The sequence below is a fragment of the Folsomia candida genome, unplaced genomic scaffold, assembly GCF_002217175.1.
Source record: "Folsomia candida strain VU population unplaced genomic scaffold, ASM221717v1 Fcan01_Sc003, whole genome shotgun sequence".
NCBI lineage: Eukaryota > Metazoa > Arthropoda > Collembola > Entomobryomorpha > Isotomidae > Folsomia > Folsomia candida.
In genome coordinates, this window is record NW_019091195.1 from 858,344 (window position 1) to 869,406 (window position 11,063).

Here is an 11,063-nt window from a genome sequence, read left to right on the forward strand (position 1 = left end):
CATGATCTATAACGAGGAAGTGTTTTTAGCAGCTGCCAGTTGCGTAACTTGTCTTGGCTTGGTTTACTTAAGATTAGTTTGCGAGTCGTTCATTCCAGCGAAGTATTCCACTAAACAAAAGATTTTTCGTCCAGGCTGACCGTGAATTCAATCGCTACTTCTGGTCGCCAATTATTTTCCAATTTCCTAACAAGATTTCTTTGATAAATTTAAAAACCAATATCATGGGATCAACTACAACCTTATGGGAAAGTTTACACTCTTTTTTCCCATGGCATACGTCGCATAAAGGTGAGATCAGTTCCAGATAAATCAGTGGAATGAACTTCCGTGTTGATTGGTAAAGGTTTTGCTTATTTTCAGTTAACGTGGATGCTAAAGGAGTTCCTCAGGAAATCAAGATAAACGGTACATACATATGAATAGAGCAAAAATATGAAAACATTTTACACAACACATGCGAAAATCTTGATAAAATTGCACTTCCAGTCTCCGGACTTCCAAATATACGCCATATCGGAGTGGATGGTACTTACTTTTTTATATGCATAACAAATACCAGTGCTTGAAAGTAATCCTGATTTTGCTCCACAGTTCATGACGTTACTAGGAACGCCGGGATTACGGTGCTCTATTCGATAGCATTTTTGTTCTTCTCGTTGGGCGTGTATCTCCTCGTCTCCGCGGTGACTCAGTTGGTCTGTGGCGCATACGTCGCTGTCATCCACCTTGGAGCAGGGACGGCCCTGGTAATCTCCACGGTGGCAGCTTGGGTCCATTGGGTTGGGTTTTGGAATGCCGTGATGATCTCTTATCTTGTAATTGTCAATAAAACGGAGCACATTCGTAGTTGCAAATGTCCTTATACTCCTATCAAGAACGGGGGCAAATTGCCGTTATGCGGAGTCGTGTGGTTGATTTGTGTCGGGGGCTTGTTGATACAACTTGGGATAAAAATGATGAGTATTGACTGATTAGTTAGTCTTTGCGGGTTGTCATTTAATTAAATTTTATAATGGGAAAAAGTATGTACATATGATAATTATGCCATTTTTAAATAAACCATGTGCCGATACCTACCTAAGCAAATGCATATGTGAAATTAGATTTTAAAATATTGACAAAGATTTGATTCCTTTATGTGCTGGGCTCGAATTCTACTGAAAATCGAATCGACGAAATTGTTTACAAGTCTGAAAAAGTCTGCTCTTCTTACATATGTATTTACGTACATATGTATCAATGTATGTCGCTCTGTAGAATGACGCACTTTACAGTAGCGTAACTAAGTTTAAGTCCTGATTTTACTGGAAATCTAGTTGCGAAGCTACATTGACGACATAAAAAGATATGTAAGAAGACTTCAAATCCAGGTTGGGCATCTGTGAAAATGAGCAAGCAGTCTGCAAAATCACAAAGATCGTCCCCTCGGTACCTGGAGAAATTGGGAATGGGGTTCTTACTTTTTTCAGAACCTTATTTAGTCAGGATCACGTTTCATTATGTCAACCCCAACAGATCCGATTATGTTTCTAAAGACTCTGGCTATGAAATTAATTCCACGCTGAATCCAATAGTTTCTTAATCAAATACTTACATTTCTATTGATTCTGTCTTTACTGAGAGAGGTAAACCTTAAAAGTCTAATTGGATTGAATTGAATGTACCACCGGTGAAATAGATGTAACTATGTGAAAAAACCAATATCTGTTTGTTTAGTAGTTGAATATACTCTGAGGCATGAATTTGTCATGGGGAGAGGAGGGGGGGGATGAAGATACCAGGTAGTATCTTTATCTTGTATCTCCGTCACCTGATAAGAGGAGTATCTTGCACCTTTTAGGTATATGGATTGTATCTTGTGTATGTATCTTATGTACAAACATATGTATGCCTGGCAGCAAAGTCCCTTAAGATACATGTCTACTTAATTATTAGGAAAATGTTTTATATCTTATCCGTATGTACCTCAACAAGAAGTATTTTGTAAATATCTTACATCTCATTCTGAAAGTGTCTTCATTTTGTATCTCTTACGACCATATGTATCTTGCCCACCCCTGGAATTTATTGACCAGAACATAAGTCTCAATATCTGGGAATAAATTGCATTTGTATTTGCCAATGCGCCGAATAAAGTTGGACTGGAAATTACGTACATACATGTAAAATTTTCGCGTGGGTTTTTACTTCTCGATCTCCTCTGTGATCTCCTCTCTCGACCTGCTCTTCCAGGGCCCAGTTCACGTTGATGCTTTTGTAGAGAAAGTGGAGAGAATTGTACAAGTGGAGAAAATCTTGCACTTTCTCTCTCTTTTACATTTCATTATCGATCTGATCCGGGGAGCGTGTGAGAGAAATTTGTTTTGTTGTTTGGTTTCATAACTCAGCTGCAGATTCGGAACTTTTGCAGTCATAATTGGGTAGCATAGTCTCAAGTTGATGCAACATCAAGGGAATTAAGTAACCGTGAAGAACATGGATAAAGAATTGTTGTCAAATATGAAGGCAGAGGAGGAAATTATTGCTGGTCCATCGACTTCTTTGGTCGCTTCTAACAACTTGGATGATCTCAACCGAAAAGTTTTGAGCAATCACTTGGTGAGTTATAGTACCGGAAGTACACAAATGAAGTGCATGCTTTCTTTCCTTGCCTGACTAACTTTAAGCGTGTCCTATGAATTTAGATCCTCAGCAAAATCATGTCTCATTGTGGCCCCAAAGAGCTAGTCGTGGCCACCTGGGTTTGTCAAGAATGGGCGAAAGAGGCACGGAAATTTTTGCATGAAAACAACTCTGACGGTATCCTGGTCAGGATGAATGGATGGATTGAATCCCTCTTCCATCTAGATGATCATCCTGCCCGTACCGAAAACAGGGTCGAACTCATAAAAATTAGTGATCAAGAACAGGGACCAATTCGCCCCGGGCCGTTAATCTCGGCCATTCAAGATGTTGATGAACGGAGGGCGATGATGTTGAATAAAATCGGATGGACCGAGTTGGCCAAGTATTGCCCAGAATTGGAAAGCATTCACGATATAATGTCGGAATGGGTGTCAGGTGGACAGGAGTTGTCAAGTATGTAGACATTTGCAGATATATTAACATTAAAGGATTTGAAAACACCTGTTGGTTTCAATAATATTTGCGTAAAACTTATGTATTTTTGTCCACCAAATTTCCAGACACGATGGGCGAGATTTTTGATGGCACCACAAAATTAGCAAAGGTGACCAATTTGAGCATTCATATTCAAGGGGTCAGCTTAAAACATGCTCATTTTGTGAGGATTTCCGAAGTGGAACATTGCGAACCAAACCACATCCATGCTGCCGAAGTTGTCGCAATTGCGACCCGATTTCTGGATACGTTTCCAGCCCTTGAAAATCTGCACATCGAATGCATGCTGCTTCCCGTGCTGGTTGCTATTTTGCGCGGTGCCGGAGCTGGAATTGAATCAATTCAAATTTTTACAGCAATTTGCACCCTCGGTTTGGATGAGATTGCGCAATTTCCCCTTTTGCTGCCAAATACGCCGAGGTCAAAACAACTTCCGCTGACAAAGATGCAATTAGAGTGTTCCTCCAACAGCCCAGTCGACTTACAATCTGCGTTAAATCTGATTCCACGAGTCGGTGCGAGTGATACGTTGCGAGAGTTGCTCCTCTTTTACATGATTGGAGACGGGAGAATGTCTCAAGTGGATGTGGTATTTCCGGTCTTGTCAAAATTGAAATGTTTGACGTTCATCCAATGGCCATCCTCATGTCATCCTTTACTCATGCCGAAGGTGCAACGAGACAAAGATGGAGTTCCGGTGAACAGTTTTCCAGCGCTGAAAATGTGAGTTGTGTAATCATATTTTCATGTATTTCTTTACTATTTTAGAAATATGTCTGAATATATATTCAAATTTACTGCAGACTATTCTTTGATGGCGTGGCCTGTCGTCGAACGCTAGGTTCTGTCCTCTGCTACAATTTGACGAGCACTCTGATCATGTTGCAACGCCTCTTTCCAACCCCGTCCCAATCGATGAGGTCGCTCCCACTTTTTACGGGATATTTTGAGAAGGAAGACAATGAGGATCCTGAGAGAGAAATTGCATGGGAAAGTCACGCCGTTTCACAAAATCATGTCGAAAGAGAGTCAAATCTCCACTGGATTTTTGGTCATGATCACCACGCTAATAATGCGGTAATGTTGGAGCGGTTGCAAGGTTTTAAAGAGGCCGTGCTCCTCCTTTGTCCACATTTGGAAGAGAAGGAACGCTACCGACTTTTGAATTTATAAATTCATTAAATTCATGGTATTGAAGTTTGTTGACCATGTATACTTATAATTTACTGGGGCAATTTGGAAATTAGTACAAAAAGTAGAGATGGTAGTAGCTATATTATAGAGAAAACGCACAATTTGTGAGCCAATCATTACATGCAGAAATATTCCGTCATTATTGTCACTCATCCTCAAAGAGATATACAGGAATATAGTAATGTTGTCAGGTCACTACCACTAATTAAGTATTAAATACCATAGTGTGCATACACGGAGCTTTTGGAAATCGTGGAGCTTTCGTAGGTATGTAATCTCACAGTTCCAGTTCCGAATAAATATCTATTAGTATTTAAATGCTTGGCATATTTATGACATTCTATGAAAATATTAGTAGTTGTGATAGTAGTTTCAAACAAATTCAAGATCGACCTGAAATATGTACCTTTGCAAAGTTTACACAAGAGTATTTTGATGCTTATTGCTTTCATTTACATATAAATATATATAGTATGTAACGACGTCTACAAAATTTAATTAAGATAAAGTCATATCTACGATACGGTGCGATAATCATAAGTATGCATACATGTCATATACAAATTTAAGCTTGAACCCAGTCCTTTTTATAATAAAAACATAAAATCATATATTCTTTGTCACAAATGATTTATTTATCAATGTAAAAAATTCTTCAAAGTCTTACAAATCAGTCTCAAAAGTACATCAAGATGCCTAATCCAGAATCCTAAGCATTTATACGTTCCCATTGTTCCCCCACCGCTGCTCTTCCCATAATATAACCAATCCGAAATTCACGGTTTGTTGCGCAAAGTGTAACTACAATGCAGCTAAAAACGCCAAGGACAAACTTGAACATTTGCAAGGCGATGAGACCAAGAAATACGAATCCAAAGAAGCTCATGTTCAACAACCCCCAAGATCCCTGCCAGTCCCCCGTGCCAGGAGCTATATACAGCCATGCAGACTACGACAAAGACAATTTGGAAGACAAATCTTTTCATCCGATTTCCCCTAAAACCTAGAAAAAACATAAAGGTCACATTTCAATTAGGTTATTAATTAATATAATTAAACATATTAAAATGTTAAAAACTTTTGGATTCGGATTAAAAGCAATTAAACTCACCTCGGTTTCTTAATCTGATCAACATTTGTGAGAATGCCCCTAAAACAAAAGTTATTATTTAGTCAAATTGGTAGACGTCTGGTGGTCACATGAATTAATTTTATACAATTACTTGGTTCGACTCTTGGATCATTTTCCGCCTCGATTCGACGATTTCGAAAATATTCAATAATATTATTCCAGACGCGATTCATCTTACTATGCCAAGTGAGTGGATAGAATAAACAGTAACTTATTTGCAATTTTTCTCAGGTGACACTATTTACGATTTGTTACCTGCAAAGTTCCAATTGGTGATGAATCTATTAAAAAAGAAAGCCGAAGAAAGGTATTAATTTCCGGAAATGCAAAATTAATCATATAAATTTCTGAACCTGCTTGAATTGAATTGGTAATTATTTGGTGATAGGCCAGATTTCAATAGTGAATGGATGGATGCACGCCGACTGCGATAGTGAAAATGCTGACGAAAATGAGACGAAGACATATTCTAGAAAAAATGAGACTATGAGGCGGCGTTTGGCCAATATTTACCATCACCTCTCACTAAACTTTTGTTCATTTTTTTTACAGATTAGGACTAGATGCAAATTATAATTATTACAATTGTATTTGTCCGTTCCGCTACTCCCACGTCCCTAGGTTCAATTTGGTGTTCGGCATTTGATCGGTTGGGTAAGATAACTTATAGTTTTGTATTCAGCTATTCCTTCTCATTAATTTGTTAAAGCTGAACCTATCTGTTGGTGATCTATCAGAAGTCCTGGTTCAGGATGAAAAGATGCAGCGAGTCATCATCCCTTTGCCCAGAATCAAAGAGGAAGAAAGATAACAACGATATGTTGACAGAGAATTTTGACGCTAAAATAAAGAATGACATGAAGAAAAAACACCCCAGTGAACCCAAAAACCGAAAGGAACGCTCATCTTGCTTTGTATGCGGAAATGCCGACCTTGCGTCCACATCGATGGCCAAAAAGCTATACTCGAAGCAACTGGGTGAATTTAACTCTATTTTGGAAAAATTACATCCTGGTGCGGCGGAAGAAGAAATTATGGACAGTTGTAAAATGTGCCTTGGTTCAATTACGCAAGTCTGGGATCTCCACCTGGAGATGGTATTAATTGTGGAGAATTGTTTCGAAATTATGAATGCGAGGTTGGATAAAAACTGTAAGACATTTTGAATTAATTTTTGTTTAATAGATTACGGATTTATAGAAAAGTTTGGACTTAATTTTCTATAGGTTTGTCTCCAACTAAAAGTACCCCAAGAAAAAAAGTAAAAACCTTACTTGATAATGCTTACAAAGTGAACAAATTGAAAAACCACACCTTGTCAGAATCATCCTCACCTGAGGCGATAAATCATCAAACTAATCCTGAAGATAACCTTGTTGACTCTGTTGAATGGAAAGAAATCCAAGTGACCGGTGGAATTCCTCACAACTACAATGAAGACAAACAACTTAAAGAACGTAAAAGTGGCCCAAGACCGATGCGAAAAAGTAAAATAAACGCTAAGGCTGTTATTCGTTCTGTGACGAGGGCTGTTTCCCCTGATAAAAAAATAAAACAAGAAAAATTGGAGGAATCCGATTTCGAATTGTAAGAATATACATGTTTTAAACAAATTATCGAGTAGTTTCAATTAGTTCCTGTAATAATCGGAAACATTTTTATAATTCAGAGATGCCGATGATGCATACTTGAAAGGCGAAGAAGAAGAAGGGACATCCGACTTCGAAATTTCTCCAACAAAGAAACGTATCCAAAAAGGGTCTACTTCAATTTCCAAAAAACAATTGCCTTGTCAAACCTGTGGCAAAATATTCTCTACCTCCACCACTCTTAGAACCCATAACCTTCGTGTTCACGATCAAACTATGAATCATGAGTGTGATTCCTGCGCTAAAAAGTTTTTCACTATTACCGAGCTCCAGGCACATAAGAAATCAATTCATGATCCCGACTCTTTTTGTTGCTCTGTTTGTGACAAGAAGCTGTCGTCCAGACGAAATCTAGCTATTCACGAAACTATCGTGTGTAACGTAATTTGGGATGAAAAGGAACTGGCAGGATTGAAACTCAAAATTCAACATTGCACTTTCGAAGGATGCGCCAAGAAATTTGCAAAAGACGTAGAGTTCCGGAGGTAAGCAAATTGATGGCTTATTTATAAACATCAAGATTATACAATATATTAATTTCTGAGACAATTTTGAATTTTTCTTTTACAGACACACAAAAACCCACACGAATATGAAAAACTTTACTTGTTCAACATGTGGCAAGGCTTTCAAACTTCAAGTCTCTCTTGACCTACACTCCAAAATGATTTGTGGTTCAGGTTCAGACGAGCCTATTGCTACCAAAATCAGGTTGCGCCGTTCTTTCAACGCTAAGAAACCCAAAAACCTAAAATGTCCATTCTGTCCACGAAGATTTATTACAGCAAGAATGTTGAGATATCACCAGGAAGAAAAAAATCACAAGTCTGCAGAAGACGTAATAGCGATTTGTTACCTATGTGGGGCCACCGTAACCACAGCTGGATTACCGAGTCACATCCGACGTGTTCATGAAAAGGCGTACTCATGCTTTTGTCCCGTTGCAGAATGTAAGAAAGGTTTTTATTCCACAAGTGAGATGATTCAACATGAGCGATACGTTCACTCTGGCCAACCACGCCCTAAACCAATTAAAAACTTGAAATGTTCGCTGTGTCCAACTCCAACAACATTTGCACATCCCTCTACCCTTGCAACGCACAAGGCTCGGATACATCTCACTACGAAGCCAAAATATCTATGCGATCAATGCGACTTTAGTTTTTATGCGAAACCCGAATTGGTACGGCATTTAAAGACGCACAACAAACCAGGCGTAAATTGTCCTGATTGTGGGAAACATTTTGAGTATGAATTTCGTCTCAAGACACATCAAGAACGAGGGCTTTGTTGGAAAAAGTCTCGACATGGAGCTGGTCAATCAAAAACAAGAAAGAAGCCAAGTGGATGGTGTGCTAAATGTGATAAGGTGGTGGCGAGTAATAAATGGCTGTTGGCTAGACATTGCAGGGAGGTGCATCCAGTAGATGTAAAGGTTGAGATTGTTAAAGATGAAGAAGGAGAGACCAAATTAGGTGCCCCTGAAAATTTGGATAGTGCAAATATTCCAAAGACGATGGAATTTTTTCTTGTGCCAGATCTGCAAGGAGAGGTTGAAATTAGTAGCAGCAATGGTTTGATGAATGAGGCAGTGATAGTGGTGGAATCGATACATAATTAGTAGCAAGTATTAGGTATTGCATGCAACATGTATGTACATATGCAAGCCCCAGCTCAGGCTAGAAATGAGGATTTGTAATAAATGTGGCGACTTTGCTTAAAATGTAATCAAATTTATGTACATAAAAATACAATACCATTCTTAGAAATTAAATTCAGCATTCAGTAAGCTATTTAAATCTACGCATCGTTTGTATCAATGTGTAAACCATTGTCAAAGTCGAACAGCACATTAACCAACTGACTTTTTCTATTAAGAAATATTAAGCTTTGCATTGTTCCTTTCTGAAAGGTACTCTCTTTGGGTAGAAAGTTAGTTTTCTTCCTTCCTGATCCAAAGTCCCATTTGCAATAGAATATTAATCCATTTACACCTTCATTTTGTATGCGAATCTCCTTTCTAACTTTCACTGTATTGATATCAATTGTAAACAAGTCATTTGTAGTACAAATGTCAAAGTCGTACTCCCAGAGTGGCTGATACTCCACGATTGGATCCACACTATCTATGCAACCCCCAATTAGCTCATCAAATGGGGTGAGGTCAAACCCACATGTTTCTCCAACTCGGCTACGGATTTTGTGTAGGTGATGGAACTTTACCGTGAGACACTTAATCATTGCACTTTTTGGAAAGTAGTTCTTACTCTGGTATTTCTTGACTTTAGTGAAGAATTGAAGGTTTTGTAGGCACGACAATGAGTTGGAATAATATGGTTCAGATATGATAAGCAAATTTGGGTCTTCCTCCGCATTCGGAGGTAAGGGGTCAGACTTAAAATCGAAAGGATCTCTTCCCGTACCGAGAACGGAGACCTGATTATATTTTTCCTTCAAGTAGATTGGAAGGGGGCTGTCATCTCCGAGAAACAAGACATTTTTTTCACTTGATTCAGTATCCAGGTTAAGGTAAAATGGAACATCTAATTGGTTCAACCCATAAATCCTGCCGCGACTTAAGGCTCGATGTAATCCACAGTTACACTTTGATTCTTCTGTACCCAAATGGTAATCTAGGTCAGTCTGAGTTATGCTCAACTCATTTTTTCGTAAATTAAGTGGTATGAACATCTCCCACTGAATCCAGTGCTCCCTCCAAACATAGTTATCCTTTTCTAGGAAAGATGGGAAGCAGGAAATTTCGGTATTCGCATCCATTTTTAATTTCCAAAATAAGAATGCATTTGTATAGTCTGTTGTGGAAGACTTTATCACAGCTATTCTTGATGTTGGAATTTGTTTCGTAAAATCAAAATGAAATAGTGGTTGTGGTTCAGGTGTCACGAACTGAAAATCTGTCCCTGGTCTTAGGTTCGAGAGCTGTAGGTCGTGTGCTGTAGGAAGACCGGGACAATTATATGTCGACTCAAAGTATTTGGGATGATTTAAACCATGAAATTCAGCTAGAACGGGGGAAGAGACGAGTTGAACGAACACCGTGGCTGTTGAGGGAACGGCTAAATAGTCCGGCTGCAAGAAAAGACAAATGTAATCAACTATTTCATGCTCCACCGTGAAGACAACCAGGCCACATAAATATATTTTGTATGCAGCTACATATATACCTCCATCAACTCCAGTCCCGCATGATTGTACGTCGAAATGCAGTGTTCTCCAATCAATTCAGTGTCGAACGTCTCTGTCACTAAAATATTGGCCCGATGAGGAAGATCAACTCCAATCTGAAGCTCATTGCTCCGTTTAGGAATAATTTTAATTTTCGATTGGAGCAATTTTTCATTTGCTTGCGTCACCTTAAGCGCCGTAGTGTACATTGGTGTGAAACACTATGCAAAGGTAACCAGGCAGTTTATAATTGTGATGCATATTAGACCTTGTGCATTATAATTAGTATGACCTTCACCTCACAAGCATAGATTTCATCGGCTCCGGCGGCGCTGGCCATCATTGAAAGAAGACCGGTTCCCGTTCCAATATCAAGGACAATAGCTCGACGCCCTTTCCCCTTCATGGTCGCTATAGCGGACGATATTGCGGCGTAGTAGGCCTTGTTCTGCAGTTAATGACAATAAGTTAGGCCTAATTAATTGAATCTTTTATTTCTATCAAATTTAGTCTTCAAAAACTCACTCTGTCCAAGTCATGCAACATGTCGGCGTAGGCCGCTCTTGCTATATCGCGATTATAGTCCTCTTCAAGAACCCATGTTTGCTCTCCTGTTACAGGGTCTCGTATCGAGGAGAAGTGGGTGGACATTTTCCTAAGTTTTATACTATTAACGCGAAATAATTGACAATATCTCGCAAATCTCACTCTTGATAGTAGAAACATGTGCTCATTTACTGGTTTCCCGTCAGAAACCGCTGAGAAAGTTTGATCTCTTT

The 11,063-nt window shown here is 38.9% G+C and overlaps 3 protein-coding genes and 1 long non-coding RNA gene across 4 annotated transcripts; 2 read left to right on the top strand and 2 right to left on the bottom strand.

Moving 5' to 3' along the window:
* The first annotated feature begins 42 nt into the window (after positions 1–42).
* LOC110847561 lies at positions 43–4,928 on the top strand. Its single transcript, XM_022094523.2, has 7 exons — positions 43–291; positions 364–408; positions 490–528; positions 595–2,601; positions 2,688–3,081; positions 3,189–3,846; positions 3,927–4,928. Exons 4-7 carry the CDS (start codon positions 2,479–2,481, stop codon positions 4,294–4,296), a joined length of 1,545 nt encoding a protein of 514 aa, XP_021950215.2. The 5' UTR covers positions 43–291; positions 364–408; positions 490–528; positions 595–2,478; the 3' UTR covers positions 4,297–4,928.
* A 2-nt stretch (positions 4,929–4,930) lies between these two features.
* Positions 4,931–5,927, bottom strand: LOC110847772. The gene is made up of 5 exons (XR_002547688.2): positions 5,803–5,927; positions 5,705–5,730; positions 5,541–5,626; positions 5,429–5,467; positions 4,931–5,320 (listed from the first exon to the last, which is right to left on the bottom strand). It is a non-coding gene; the product is annotated as an uncharacterized LOC110847772 (long non-coding RNA).
* A 31-nt stretch (positions 5,928–5,958) lies between these two features.
* LOC110846323 (zinc finger protein 93) lies at positions 5,959–8,891 on the top strand. The gene is made up of 5 exons (XM_022093031.2): positions 5,959–6,103; positions 6,187–6,601; positions 6,676–7,036; positions 7,119–7,583; positions 7,669–8,891. The coding sequence occupies exons 2-5, from the start codon at positions 6,202–6,204 to the stop codon at positions 8,717–8,719; spliced, it is 2,277 nt and encodes a 758-aa protein (XP_021948723.1). The 5' UTR covers positions 5,959–6,103; positions 6,187–6,201; the 3' UTR covers positions 8,720–8,891.
* On the bottom strand, positions 8,804–11,033 carry LOC110846324 (protein arginine N-methyltransferase 7). The gene is made up of 4 exons (XM_022093032.2): positions 10,810–11,033; positions 10,583–10,732; positions 10,284–10,505; positions 8,804–10,188 (listed from the first exon to the last, which is right to left on the bottom strand). Exons 1-4 carry the CDS (start codon positions 11,008–11,010, stop codon positions 8,899–8,901), a joined length of 1,863 nt encoding a protein of 620 aa, XP_021948724.2. The 5' UTR covers positions 11,011–11,033; the 3' UTR covers positions 8,804–8,898.
* Positions 11,034–11,063: the final 30 nt, after the last annotated feature.